The sequence below is a fragment of the Electrophorus electricus genome, chromosome 10 (genome assembly GCF_013358815.1).
Source record: "Electrophorus electricus isolate fEleEle1 chromosome 10, fEleEle1.pri, whole genome shotgun sequence".
Lineage (NCBI taxonomy): Eukaryota > Metazoa > Chordata > Actinopteri > Gymnotiformes > Gymnotidae > Electrophorus > Electrophorus electricus.
This window is the reverse complement of record NC_049544.1, coordinates 15,330,569-15,345,176: the sequence shown is the minus strand read 5'-3', so window position 1 is coordinate 15,345,176 and position 14,608 is coordinate 15,330,569. Positions and strand designations below refer to the sequence as shown.

Sequence of the window (14,608 nt, the reverse complement as noted above, 5' to 3'; positions counted from 1 at the left end):
CTATCTATCTATCTATTGCTTAATTAGTGAGGTTTTTCAACTAATCCATATATGGTGTTGTTTGCTGGATCCTTGCCTATAGGGTGATCATTGTGTATCTCCTGATGAGTGTCCATGTCACCACAATGGACAAATTTTTTTCACCAATGATACCATCTCTAAAGACTGCAACACATGGTAAGCACATACTGCTCTGAGGATGAGTTGATCTGATCTCAAATAACCCAGGAACAAAATGTTAGATTTGATAAGGGAAAAATACTGCATTTAAAATACAGGATGAATATTGAAAACAAAACCAAGTTTGGAACAACACATTCTGCAAGATCAGTCAATATAAGCCTCGATTATTGTTTTTTTTTTTTTTTAAATGACCCCCCCCCCCACCCCCCCCATCTCATACAGTGTGTGTAAGCAGCGTCGCTGGCACTGCACCCAGTCGCTATGTGCCGGTATGTGTGTGGCCACAGGCGATCCACACTACGTGACCTTTGATGGGCGCTGTTTCTCCTTCCTGGGGGACTGTGAGTACGTCCTAGCTCAGGAGATGGGTGGACTGTTCAGTGTCAGTGCTGAAAACGTGCCCTGTGGCAGTACTGGGGTCACCTGCACCAAGTCCGTCACACTGACCATCGGCAACACTGCCATTCACCTGCTCAGGGGTCAGTCTCCAAAACACACTTTGTCATAATACTGCGGTTTGTGATTGTCCCTTATTGTTGCTATTTATTGTCACTTGTTATTGATGGCAAATGTCCTACTTTAAAATCTTTAGTTTGAATTTCAGCATTCTGATCTAATCTGACACTACCTTAACACCTGCAATGCTTTAACTAAATTGAATACCTGGATTAACAACACTGCATAAAACCTCAATTAACTCAAAGTCCCCCTGACTGATGTGGTTGTGCTTTCTACAGGCAAAGCTGTGACAGTGAACGGCATGGCTGTGACCCTTCCTAAGTCCTACTCAGGCAGTGGGTTATTTCTGGAGAGAGTCGGCCTGTTTGTGTCCCTCTCGTCCCGCCTCGGAGTCACCCTGCTTTGGGATGGAGGTACAGTTGCTTTTTAATTGGATAACTTGTTTTTGTTTGCTATTATTATTTTCCCCCACATAGCATATGAAACCGAATGCTTCCGAACACTTTTCGTGTGTGTCATCCATTCAAGCTGTGTGCAGCGTTTTGCGATTCTCTGTGCTGTCTGATGCTGTTTGGGAAGGCATGCGTGTGTACCTGCAGCTGGCAGCCCATCTAAGGGGCCGTGTCGCAGGCTTGTGCGGGAACTTTGACGGAGACGCGGAGAATGACTTCACTACGAGGCAGGGCATAATGGAGTCTACCCCGGAGCTGTTTGGGAACTCCTGGAAGGTCAGCCCGTCCTGCCCTGATGTCACAGAGCAGGACCTGCGGGACCCCTGCACAGTGAGTGACCTTTACTCTCTCACCTCTCTGCCACTTCAGCTCCATTTTAAGCGTTAGTGCCATGTAAATGAACATCACATTTGTGCGGGTTCTCTAGATTAACCCACACCGAGTCACCTGGGCGAAGAAGAAGTGTGCAGTGATCATGCAGGAGCTGTTTTCTCCCTGTCATGCTGAGGTGCCTTACCAACAATACTATGACTGGTGTGTCTTCGATGCCTGTGGGTAAGAGCATGCAGCACAGAAGAGGCTCATTAGATCAGTGGGTCACTTATAAAGAGATGGACCTGCCTCCATCTAAACATAATGCATAGAGTTGACCAAAGTAGAATGAATCCTAGTCCTGGAGCCCTTACACACTGTCTGCACTGCCCTGTACATGTGGTAATGCAATTGCAGGAGGGGTTGGATCAAGGCTAGAGTGATGGGCTCCAGACTGGGACTGAGAACAGAATAACACATACAGCTCTCAACACACATATCTGTCCAAAAAATTGGGTGAGTGGGTGCCTGAGCCCAACGCTGCAGTTCTGTCTCTGCGCTGTAGCTGTGATTCCGGAGGGGACTGTGAGTGCCTGTGCACAGCCGTCGCCACCTACGCGGAAGAGTGCAACCACAGAGGGATCTACATACGCTGGAGGTCCCAGGAGCTCTGCCGTAAGATCCGGCACACAGCCCGTTGCCCACACCTGAGGCCTTTCACACAAATATGGCACTGTGCTCAACTGCATACTCACTCCTGCTCTTCTCATTGTCACCACATTTAGCTGCACTGATCTGTACACATCATCCTCTCTCTGTCTCTGTAGCACTGCAGTGTGACGATGGCTTGGTGTATGAAGCCTGTGGTCCAGCTTGCTCTGCTGTCTGCCCTGGCAGTGCTCCCAGTAGTGACTCTCGCTGCAGCGCCCTCTCCTGTGTGGAGGGCTGCTTTTGCCCTTACGGCACCATCCGTCATGGTTAGGACACTGTGTGAGTGTGTGTGTACATGCATGGGCATGTGTGTGCATGTGTGCTTGTTTGTGTATGTGAGTGTGTTTGTGTTTGTGCTTTTTTGATCTGGGTTTATGTATAACTGGTTTTTGTGTAACTGATTATTTTTATTTTTATCTATTGGTTAAAGAATCCAAAGTGCTTGATCCAGAGACTGCTAATCAGACATATGTTGTTGTCTTTTCTGTCTAATTGTCCTGCAGGTGACAGCTGCATCTCCCCCTCCGAGTGCCCGTGTGAGTGGAACGGTTCCCTGTTTCCTCCTGGCACAGCTGTCACTCAGCACTGTCAGAACTGGTCAGTGTGGAAGCATTCTGATGTGGCTGATAGGCCAAGATGGGCCAAGGCCCAGTTTCTAATTTGCATATTTAGCAAAGAATTATTTTTTATTTATTTGAGGTTAGAAATGATTTATGACATTTCAGACCTTATACTTTAAACAGTGTTAATGCTCTATTTCACATAGTGAGTGGTGATCAGCTCCAGTGTATTCTGTAGCTCTGTGCTTGTGGTGTGTACTTCAGCTCCTGCTCTAATGGGACCTGGCAGTGCTCTGGCCCTGCCTGCCCTCCCTCTGTGCCATGCCTGGAGTCGGAGTTCCAGTGTCCCGGCACCTCTCACCGCTGTATCCCTTCTCTCTGGCTCTGCGATAATGAGGACGACTGTGGTGATGGCTCAGACGAGTTCTGCCCCTCCACCTGCCCCCCGGGGCAATTCCGCTGTTCGGGTGGGGTGTGTTTGCCGGTTGAACTGCACTGTAACGGTCACCCTGACTGCGCTGACCAGTCTGACGAGGAGTTCTGTGGCCCACCCACGGATGTGCCAGCCTGCACCATTGGGGAGTTCCGCTGTGCCAATGGACGCTGCATAGCCGCTTCTAAAGTCTGTGATGGAAGACTGGACTGTGGATTTTCTGATGACTCTGACGAACAAGGTACACGTTGCGTTAGCTCCATTTTTCCTGAAACCAGAGGGCTATATCTGTGCTGTATGTCCTCTGCTTGAGGATTTGAAGATTTTACTTGATGGTCATGAGTATCTGTACTTGCTCCGAATTGCTTTAAAATTCTGTGGAATCCCATTGTTGTTTATGATAATGTGTCTGCCCCTGAGATAATATAATGTGCCTTCAGCAGAGCATAAGTAAAAGTAAAAGAACACTAAGTCTCTGCTCCTGTCTGAAGCAGGCTGTGGTATGGTGTGTGCTGAAGGGGAGTTTCGCTGCTCGTCTGGCCGTTGCCTGCGCTATCTTCATCGTTGCGATGGCCATGATGACTGTGGCGACTTCAGTGACGAGCGTGGCTGTGTGTGTGCTCCTGGGGAGTTCCAGTGCCCTAGCAATCAGTGTGTGTCTGCCGAGAGAGTTTGCGATGGCCACAAGGACTGCTCTTCTGGCATCGATGAAGTTATCTGTCCTGTTAAAGGTGTCTTAACCTTGGAACATAACCATTCATTAACTGATCTTATAAACTAATTACTGGTAATGACCTTAGTATTTTTGTGTGTCTTTAGAATGGTAGAAATAGCATGTTTGACTTTAATGATATGTTCTGTGGGTTAAAATATTTTATAGGTGCATTTTGTCCATGAAATACTAAGATGAAACTCACCTTGTGTAATTCAGGTTGTAGCCAGTATGAGTTTGGCTGTGCAAGTGGCCAGTGTGTGCCTCTGGGCTGGCGGTGTGATGGAGAGACAGACTGCCTGGATGGAAGTGATGAGAAGCAGTGTGCTCGCACATGTGCACCTGACCAGGTCCTCTGTCTGAGTGGAGACCAGTGTGTCCAACATGCACATCTGTGTGATGGGACACCACACTGCAGGGATGCCTCTGATGAAAGTGTGGACAACTGTGGTGAGATGCTTGCACGCAGACACTAAAAACACATGTTCAGTTATTTAGGTGCACTGATTTGCCTTTATTATCAAGATGACTGGCTGGGCTTTTTAATTAAATCCTGATAAAAAATTAGTCCTGGCCATGCACCATGAAAATTCTGTATGCATCTTTTGCTTTATAGAGTACATTCTACATTAATTTCTCACATACACACAAGCAATTCTTACTTGTGTGTATGTGCGTGCACACATGCTTTTCCAGGCTCCACACGGATTCCACCCTGTCCGGGTAGCTTCACTTGTGATAACAGAACTTGTGTTAATGCATCCCGTGTCTGCAATGGCATTCTTGATTGTCCCAGAGGAGAGGATGAACTGTTGTGTGGTGAGTGATCACAAAGTACTATATACTATATATTATATACTATGTATACTATATACTATATATAACACATAAAGCCCAACCTTTAGGTGTTCAAACAAAATGCTGCTGTAGCATAGAGCAAGATGAGGCAGGATGCAGGGTGCATCTTTATTTTGGGCAAATCCTTAAAACAGTCTGAGTGCAGTAGCCAGGAGACATGGTTACAAACCTGGAAGACATGACACAAAATGTAGCAAAATCAAAATATAAGCGATACATGGAGACACAGGCTAGATGAGGGGAAATTAGTTAAATATATACAAAACAAAACAAGGTGGTGGCTAAATTGAAACAAAAAATAAACCAAAAGCTTATGGTGATTAGCGAAATGGACAACTTGACATCAAAGGAGGGATCTTGTGACAGCTGCCTTCACAAAAATCCTGATTATTAATCAATCCTGAAAAGCATCTTTTTTTTTTGATGTGACTCCATGATTTTATATTGTGAAGGACAAAATAAAGAAAGTACATCTATTTTCTCCTAAAGAATATGCTTTTAAATGATTATGCTTTCTGTGTATAAACTCATTCTAATTCGCTGTACAGCAAAGCCCAGCACATCTCCAGCTCCCCCTGGTGGCAGTAACATCAGTCACACCTGTCCTGAGTTTACTTGCATGGATGGATCCTGTGTCCCTTTCAAATTAGTAAGACACAAGATTTTTTTTAATGATGTCATTTACCTAATGACACAAAAGAAAATCACATTTTTTGTGTTGCTTATCTCTGTATTTTAACATTCTGACAAAATAAAATTAAAATATTGTTAATTCATAGAATGTACTGTAAATAGAGTGTCTATTTAGTGTGAAATTTTACTTTAATAATCCAGAACAATAATAAATAAGATATACCATGTATCCTATATAAAGTCATTATTTCTTGTGTTGTAATTACAGGTAATTATTGTACATTTTAGGCAATGTATCTTATTATATATTGCAGCACCTAGTGCTTTCTTAATCATGTTTATTGGATTTGTTTGCAAAACATTGTATATGAGGCCCCATGTGCATGCATATGTGATAATAGGTGTGTGATGGAGAGGCAGACTGCCCTGATGCTGATCTGATTGTGTCTGGAGGCCCCTCGGATGAGCAGGGTTGTCAGAGCTGGGCTCCCTGGGGGCCCTGGAGCCCATGCAGCCACACATGTGGGGCTGGCACTATGAGTAGGCACAGACACTGCCCCCTGGGGGACACAGTAGGAAACTGCAGGGGAGAAAACATGCAAAGACAGCAGTGCTATTCCATAGCATGTCCTGGTGAGTAATAAAGGAGGAATTCTTCATCAGTCCTTTAATAATAGGGGAGAGTAAATATGGTAGGAAGGTGGAGGCATTCTTGTCTTCAGAGGTTTGTTATCATGAACATTTATAAATGTTGTAATTAAATATAGCTGTAGATACCACTGTGGATACCATGTTAACTTTGCAATAAGAGAATGCGTTATGGTGGCAACCGTATTTACAGTATTGTATTTTTCTTGTTTTTATAATGATAGTCCATTTTGACCTGTGTATGTGTGTGTATGGCGCAGTTGATGGGCATTGGTCGCCGTGGACAACATGGTCTAACTGCAGTAAAGGATGTGGAGGGGTGGAGCTCCGCCATAGAGTGTGTGTTCCACCACAGAACGGAGGAGGCAGAGCCTGTGTAGGCCTGAGCTCTGAGATCAGTAAGCGAGCACACACACACACACACACACACACACACACACACACACACAAGCACACACGCACGCACGTGCACACAAAGTGCAATTCAGATGCAATGCATTCAGCACTGGAAATGGATGTAGTGTGTGGAAGACACCTCATGTTCCTCTTTTCTCCTTTTCTCTCTCCTTGTGTCCCCAGAGCCCTGTCCTCAAGAAGTCTGTGCTAACATCTCCTGCCCCGCTGGTCTCGTCACACACACTTGTGCCCCGTGTCCTAAAACATGTGTCCATGTATCTAGCGGCACCTCCTGTGACCCCAGTGCCCAGTGTTTCACAGGTAAGCCATAAGACTACAGAAGATGAAGGTAAAGGGGGATTTATTAGAGTGCATTTTGTGTGCATGGCTTGCTCAGTCTTTGTGTTAGTGCTGCGTCTCACATAACACCCTCCTGTGTTCTTCATCTGCACCTGTAGACAACATTACATTCTTAGATGCAGCAAACTGCTGGTGTCTCTCTTTTTCATGACACCTTGTTATACCGCCATTCTCTTATTTTGTTGTCGTTCTCCATTTTTCTCCCCTTCCTCTTCCTCTTTCTGAATTTCTCACTCATGCACTGTCCTTTTCTTCACCTCTCCCTCTCCCTTTCTCCCACTGTCTCTCTCTCTCTCCTTCTCCATCTTTCTCTCTCTCTGTCTCTCTGTCTTTTTTCTGACACACTCTGTTTTTCTCTCCACCTCTCTACCTCTTTCTCATTCTGAATTTGTCCCCCACACGCTCTGTCCTTTTCTTCACCTCTCCCTCTTTCTCTCTCTCCATCTCAAGGTTGCTGGTGTCCGGAGGGGAAGGTGATGAACCATTTGCAGCAGTGTGTATTGCCAGAGGAGTGTGTGTGTGAGGTGTCGGGCGTGCTGTATTGGCCAGGGCAACAGGTGAAGATGGGCTGTGAGATTTGTAGATGTGAAAGAGGCAGACCTCAGCACTGCGAGGCCAACCCAGAGTGCTCAGGTACACTCGTTCTCACTCTCTGAAAAGAAGGGAATCATGGTTCCAAGTAGGAATAAAAATGAGATGTGAGATGTGTCTTTCAGAAATGAATGCAAAGGTCTTTTAAGGGTGAAGGTGTGTGTGTGTGTGTGTGTGTGTGTGCATGTGATATCGTAGTGCACTGTGGCTGGTCATCTTGGTCTCCATGGGGGGAGTGTTTGGGTCCATGTGGGGTGCAGAGTGTCCAGTGGTCTTTTCGCAGCCCAAACAACCCCTCCAAATATGGCAACGGTAGGCAGTGCCGTGGAATTTACCGGAAAGCCAGGCGGTAAGAATCCCCTCCTTTTATCTGTCAGTTTTTTCAGCAATGTTTAGTTTATCTTGATGTTAATATATTTTAATTTACTCATGTTATAGTTTTTATAGTTTTTTTTGTACAGTTTTGTTTTGGTTCATACATTCGTCATTCTTTTTATGTACGTGTTGCTTGTGTGCTTGTGTGCTTGTGTGCCTGCTTGTTGGTGTTTCCAGCTGTCAGACACAGCCATGTGAGGAGTGTGAGTATCAGGGACACACACATGCAGTAGGTGATCGCTGGAAAGGTGACCAGTGCCAGCTTTGCCACTGCTTACCCAACCTCACAGTGCAGTGTGCCCCCTTCTGCACATATGCTGCCACTGGATGCCCTCAGGTGTGTAGGTGTATGCCTGGCTGGCAAAGCTTTTGGAGGTAGTTGTTTGCTCCTCCCATGGTGTCTTCGGAATGCACACCATCAAAATATGATCTCATTGTTTCTATTCATTTCCATTCTTCCAGTTTTAAGTGTCCCTGAATACTGAATGCAGTGTGTTCTGCTCATGCAGGGTCATGCACTCATACCAGCTGCAGGAGACAGATGTTGCTACTGTGAAGACACAGGTATCACAGTAAATCAGGAAGTAATGATGGAATATTATTGTGAACACGAACAGTTATACAGCTCTTTGTTACAGTCAGGATATGACATTTTACATGCCAAAAGCAACGTCTTCCTTTTCATTTTAGCTAAGAATGGCAGCATCAACATCCCCACCACTCCACCAGCTCTGCTGACCACTGTTGTGTCCTCCACAACACCAGGGGGCGCACCATTTGTTCCAACATTTCCTCTCCCACCTGGAGGTCAGTTCAAAGTCAAGGGGAACCTTCAATTAGTAGCATTAGCTACCACTTGCATGTGAATGGGTTGATCAGCACTGCTGCATAGTACAAATCATTGTATCTGTAGCACGTATATCAGAGATCATTGCCGTTCACCTATTCCTTCTACTTTTTCCCCCCAAGACGAGTGTTGGGCTCCACTGGGCGTTCAGTCTCTCCCTGCCTCCAGCTTCAATGCCTCATCCCAACAGCTAAATCATCCAGCCTCTGCTGCACGCCTCCATGCACACAACCCCCAGAATGACCTGCAGGGCTGGAGCCCTGAGCCGGAGCAGTACCGGGAGCTCGCACCTGCTTTCCCCCACAGCCACGCCTCCCGCGGCCAGGCCCCCTACCTGCAGATAGATCTGCTCAGGGCATATAACATCACAGGTATCTGCCAAACACTCCACAGCTTTAATCACAGATGAGTTGCTTGATGTTGGGTAAAAGCCATATCTTAAGAGATGTTTAATCCAACTAATGCACTGATGCTTACCTTGATATCAGCATTCCTTCACTTCCTCTGCGCTGTGGGTTTCAGGGCTCCTTACCCAGGGTGGGGGACTGTTTGACACCTTCGTTTCCAGTTTCTATCTGCAGTTTAGCAGTGATGGTAGCGACTGGTTCACCTACAAAGAGCCTATTACAGATGCCCGCCCCAAAGCCAAGGTGGACGTTCTTTTGGGACTATATTTACCTATCATTATTTCTACTTTATTACTACAGTGAACTTTCTAGGGTTAAGACAGGAAATAATACAAACAATGTTTTAGAATATGACATTTTATAAATTGGTACTGGTTGAATACACTGAAATATACACTCACACCATTAACTGATGTTGTCATTTTGTATTCGATTGGTCTTTGGCTAATCACATGATCTCTGCATCTCTGCATGTCTGCAGATGTTCCTGGGTAACCATGATGACCGTGGTGTGGCCCAGACCAGGCTGGACAGAGTAGTGTTGGCACGGTTGGTGCGTGTTCTGCCGCATGACTTCCAGAATGGCATTTACCTCCGTGTGGAGCTGATGGGCTGTGGAGGAGGTGCATGCACGTCACATCTCATCCTGTTACTGCTAACGTTCTGTCTCACCATTTTTGCTGCCATTATTTTATCAAGTTTTATTACAACAGTTCATTATTCTATCAGGTTTCATGACATCATGTCTTTCTCTCTCCCTCTTTCACATTCTTTCTCTCTCCCTCTTTCACAGAGTATGAGTGGTTGTCCACCCCTGCCCCCTTAGTGTCTGTGTCACACAGGCCCTGCAGAGGGAGGGAGTTCCGGTGTGGGAATGGCCGCTGTGTCCCTGCTGGGCCTCAGGGGGTCCTGTGTGATGGAGTCAATGATTGTGGCGATGGCTCAGATGAACTCAGCTGCGGTAAATGCATAAAAACATATAATTTTCATGGAAAAATATCATATCAAAATTTGTTGTTTGTCTATGTGTATCAGTGCAGTTAAAAATTCTTGCTTCTTATAAATTCTAAATGATTCTTAAGTGAAAAGAGCTACTTAGCTACTTGCTCTGTTGCCAGTTGATGAATTTGTTTAACTCTTTCAGTTCTGTTTTACAGAACACTTCACTCTGATCTACCAATGCATGCTTTTATAAATTCTATATTTTATATAATATTCTTACACAAAATGAGATCATAATTAAGTTTGATGTTTTCTTTTTAATTAAATGTTAATCTCATTCAGAGAGTGAAAATGGATTCCAACATACATCAGTGTCTTCCTAAACTGAAATGTTTCCTTCAGGAACTCACCCATCTCCTACCCCAAGACCTACAGGCTGCCTTAAGGGTCAGTTCTCCTGCTCTCCTCCAGGGGGCTGTATTGAGTCAACAAAGAGATGTGATGGGGTACCTCAGTGTCCAGATGGAGTGGATGAGAGTGGCTGTGTCCCCCACAAAAATATTACCCATGTCACTCCCACACCTGCTCCTCTCAGTACTCCGAGTATGGCTGCCATTATGTCAGCAAGAACACCAACTACAACTGCTCCACTTGTAAGACCTCACTGTTACAATCACACAATAGACTATCTGCACATGGTAAAAATCACCAGTGTGGAGAGTAAACCTGAAAATTATTGTAAAAAGATTCACAGCTAAAATAAAGCTTTGGTGATGACTGATATAATCTCTCTCCCTGTTCTTTCATAGGAGGCCAGCCCTGGATACCAAGGTAGCTAGTTATCTTTTTTTTTTTGCTTTCAGACAACTTTTGTATTTGTTTTAACACCCCTGGTCTGCATTGAATGAGTACTGTAGTAAATTCCTTCAGTAAACAATGATATTCCTTGATATTTACCCTATGATGTGAGATAATGTGTAATGTGAGACAGAAATTCATGGAGTTACTCAATATTTAAAAGAAAGACAAAAGACAAAGGAGAAAATAAGTTAATCTTGACTGATTGGCAAAGAATTCAGGACCTATGTGACCAAAAGCAATACAATTTCAAAACCTATATAAGTATATATGAACTAAGAGGCAAAACAATACTGCAGTCACTCTATTTATTTATTATTGTTAAGTCATAACCCTGATTCATTCATAGCCCAGTATGTTTCTTGGGAATAATAAAATGGCCCAGACTGGTTAACATGGAAATGTAATTAATTGGCAGGCCTAATAGACACAACTGTGAACATGATTTGTCAGTGCAACATTTTCTGTTATATAGGATTCTGCTCCACTCCTCTGGGATTGGAGGATGGTCGTATTCACTATGGTCAGCTGACCTCCTCATCATCTAGACAAAATAACCCAGCTGACGCAGGCCGTCTCAATATTGTGCCCAATGTGTGAGTGTCATGGCATGGGCAGTGGAAGAGAGATTGTAAAGTACTCATCTACAGACTGGATCAGTACATCTTATTATATGAAATATAAAGAAATATCAAGTCTGATTGTTTCTATATATATATTCTATATGTACATATATTCAGACATATATTCTATATGTCTGATCTTCTTTGATGATTTTGACTTTTTATGGTCTCTGACAAAAGCGCTATAAAGGAATCACAGTGAGTTAAAGATTAGTAATGGAGTTAATATTCTGTTAATAGTCTTCTGTTGATATTCACTGGGGTTTGGGGAGCAAGACCCTCGTCAATGTGGGAAACTGTGAAAAACTCTAGGCTCCCCTATCCCTTTATTACTAATGCGTCTGATCATCACAAAACAATATAAACAGATTAATAATACCCATATTTTTTTTTTTACTTTTTATGATTTTTTTTTTACTTCATATGATTTTTTTGTTTTGTTTTCTTTACATAAGAAAACTTTACAGATTTTTCACAGTAATCCGCAAATCTAAAAAAAACCCAAAACATTTTTTGGATGGCAAACCTGCTAATAACCGAACACGCACATTTGCAACTTGTGAATATCTAGGGATGGTTGTGTATTTTATCCTACTGTGCAATTACCAAAACTCATTATTGTCACCTTTAATAACTGCATCCTGTAACATCGTGACACCTTAGGTTAGTGATGGAACCTGGCTGGAGCCCATTGCCAGGAGACCCCCACCCCTACTTCCAGGTGGATTTCCTGGAGCCGACCTGGGTGTCAGGGGTTATCACCCAGGGCAGTCAGGGGTCAGGGGTCATCATCCATGGCAGTGAGCGCATGTGGGGCTACCTCACTAGGTATCGCCTGGCCTTTGCCCTAGTTGAAAACCACTTCACTGACTTCACTGAGACTGGAATCAGAGGCTCATCCCCTAAGGTATGGGGGACAGTTTTGGGTCTTACCATTACTCCTTCTGTATCTCCCTTTGTATATCCCTTTGTGGCAGTAATGAACACACTCTTTTAGCTTTTTTTAGTGAAGGTTGCATTAGACAGCCCTTATGTCAGGTTCAGGAACAGGTTCACAGAAGGGCTATCATTACATTTTGTGTCTCTGCTGTATGATAGATTTTTAAGGTGCGTCTGGTGGGCAGGACTCCAGTCACACGCTGGCTGGGCAGGCTTGTGAGAGCTCGTTACCTGCGCATCATACCTGTGGAGTACCGCCACACCTTTTACCTGCGGGTGGAGGTGCTGGGCTGCAGAGGAGGTAGGCCCCAACCTCTTTCCCTCTGTGAGAAATTGGGAGAAATGCTCTGTTCTTTTCTGGAATTCAAAATGCAGCTTTCAGTTTTATTGGCACTGGTTGAATTTATATGAGATCTCTAAAGTTCAAGGTTCATTGAGCTTATTCAAACTCATTTAAATTCAGTACATTGTTGATATTTATAATACACTGTTGATATTGAGTCCTGTATGTGCAAATAAGCCTTTAAAGCTTCTTTTAATCAGATGACTACTGTGCATTTACTACTATAATCATGTTCGTTTTCTCATATCAGAGGAGCTGGTCACACCCAGCAGTGTGGAAGTGACCACAGCACCCCCTGGTGATAGGGTGGTAACAGCAAGGAGCTGTGAGCCTGGATGGTTTGCCTGTCTGAGTGGCGAGTGTGTGTCTGTGCAAGCTCTATGCGATGGCAGGTTGGACTGTAAAGACCACTCAGACGAACTGGGCTGCGGTGAGTTCAGTACAACTAAGAATGACAAAATAGCACCTCAGATAAACTTTAGACTGTGACAGGGTGAACTGGCCATGAATGTATTTGAGTGGACACATATCAAACAGCTAGAAACCATTGCTATCTAAGTCCATAAAGTGGACATTGGTATTATGCCACAGTTAACCAATGTTGGAGAAAAGAGACTTTTTACACTAATCTCTAGCCAGGTTTGTTTGTGGTTTCCCTGAATAAGGAATAATAATAATTGTTTAATAATTGACCATATCCTAAATATGGTAGCATTATACATTTTGGAAGCTGTGGTCTTACAGTGACTTTTCACTGGAGCTATAAAGTCTCTCATGAAATGTTCATCTTTGCATAGCCTGTTATGTAAGAAATTTTGTCCTTTCATAAATGTCATTTAATGTACTTTGTGCATCATTAGGCACAGTTTCCCCTACAGGATTACCAGGATTACAGAATCAAACTGCACTGACAGGAAGCCCAGGTTACCGTGAGTACACTTCTGGACCTCCAGGACTGTACACCATGACCCCACAAGCTGGATATCCTGGGGTGGCCACTGTTTCTCCCATTGGGACAGGAATACCTGGCACTGGACCTCAGGAACCAACTGGAGAACCAGGTATATGTAGACATCCCGCTCCTCCATCTTAAGGATTCAGGTTTGGGATATACATAGAAAGAGCTACAGTAGCTATGAACAGTGGTCTATAAAACAGAGTTGTCAATATATTAACTTATAGGACTTCATGGGGTTTATATTTAACCTGTAGCAAAAATGTGTTTGTAGGATTGTCAGACACAACAACATCGCATGATGGTGGCTTACCCAGGGTGTTGTGCGTGGAGGGCCAGTTTGCCTGCAAGAGATTTGGCTGTGTGGATACAGGCCTTGTGTGTGATGGACAAGAGGACTGTCCTGACGGCTCAGATGAGGATCATTGTGGTATTTTTCTTACTTACATCCACCAAACGCCTTTTTGCTCCGGTCTTCCATTCAATGAAAACTATGGCTAACTTGCAGGTTATTACATTTTCTTTGTTTTTTTGTTGCATCACTCAACCTCATCTTTTAGGTTTCTCCACACTTCCGCCAGTAACGCCTACAAGGCATCCCCTGGTGCCCAGTCCCTGCTCTGCTAAGCAGTTTACCTGTGGCAGTGGAGAGTGTGTGCATCTGAACAAAAAGTGTGACCTGCAGAAAGACTGTGCTGATGGCTCAGATGAGAGTGACTGTGGTAGGTGCACAATTACATATCGGTTTACCCATATTGGAGGAAAAAATAGCATTTTTAATGATTCGAATGATTGTAAGTAAGATTAAGATTGCAGAATTGAAAGTAATATTGCAAGATTAAGAAATTGTGTTTTTATACACAATATTTTCTTGTCAAGCATATTGTTTGTATTTTACTGCAATGTAGACTGGATTCTAATGAATTTATGTTTTTCTAAATTTATACTGGCTGTCTAGTGTCAACCTCATGAAACCTATAGTAACCTCATGGACCTATAGTAACAAAAGAG

The 14,608-nt window shown here is 43.9% G+C and overlaps 1 protein-coding gene across 1 annotated transcript in view; it reads left to right on the top strand.

The window, feature by feature from the left end:
* The window catches only part of scospondin (subcommissural organ spondin), a 56,613-nt gene that overhangs the window by 12,199 nt on the left and 29,806 nt on the right, over positions 1-14,608 (top strand). Inside the window, exons 19-52 of the mRNA XM_027002950.2 lie at positions 83-177; positions 406-662; positions 921-1,055; positions 1,222-1,424; positions 1,522-1,649; positions 1,972-2,081; positions 2,234-2,383; positions 2,621-2,714; positions 2,942-3,351; positions 3,605-3,841; positions 4,042-4,272; positions 4,519-4,641; positions 5,229-5,329; positions 5,715-5,946; positions 6,222-6,359; positions 6,541-6,678; positions 7,168-7,350; positions 7,507-7,657; positions 7,861-8,020; positions 8,193-8,247; positions 8,374-8,490; positions 8,653-8,901; positions 9,053-9,180; positions 9,419-9,560; positions 9,731-9,898; positions 10,282-10,532; positions 10,689-10,710; positions 11,213-11,333; positions 12,024-12,267; positions 12,459-12,600; positions 12,893-13,072; positions 13,503-13,703; positions 13,872-14,027; positions 14,158-14,319. Of these exons, the coding sequence (XP_026858751.2) occupies positions 83-177; positions 406-662; positions 921-1,055; positions 1,222-1,424; positions 1,522-1,649; positions 1,972-2,081; positions 2,234-2,383; positions 2,621-2,714; positions 2,942-3,351; positions 3,605-3,841; positions 4,042-4,272; positions 4,519-4,641; positions 5,229-5,329; positions 5,715-5,946; positions 6,222-6,359; positions 6,541-6,678; positions 7,168-7,350; positions 7,507-7,657; positions 7,861-8,020; positions 8,193-8,247; positions 8,374-8,490; positions 8,653-8,901; positions 9,053-9,180; positions 9,419-9,560; positions 9,731-9,898; positions 10,282-10,532; positions 10,689-10,710; positions 11,213-11,333; positions 12,024-12,267; positions 12,459-12,600; positions 12,893-13,072; positions 13,503-13,703; positions 13,872-14,027; positions 14,158-14,319 (5,614 nt within the window). The remainder of the gene's footprint in view (positions 1-82; positions 178-405; positions 663-920; positions 1,056-1,221; positions 1,425-1,521; positions 1,650-1,971; positions 2,082-2,233; positions 2,384-2,620; positions 2,715-2,941; positions 3,352-3,604; positions 3,842-4,041; positions 4,273-4,518; positions 4,642-5,228; positions 5,330-5,714; positions 5,947-6,221; positions 6,360-6,540; positions 6,679-7,167; positions 7,351-7,506; positions 7,658-7,860; positions 8,021-8,192; positions 8,248-8,373; positions 8,491-8,652; positions 8,902-9,052; positions 9,181-9,418; positions 9,561-9,730; positions 9,899-10,281; positions 10,533-10,688; positions 10,711-11,212; positions 11,334-12,023; positions 12,268-12,458; positions 12,601-12,892; positions 13,073-13,502; positions 13,704-13,871; positions 14,028-14,157; positions 14,320-14,608) is intronic.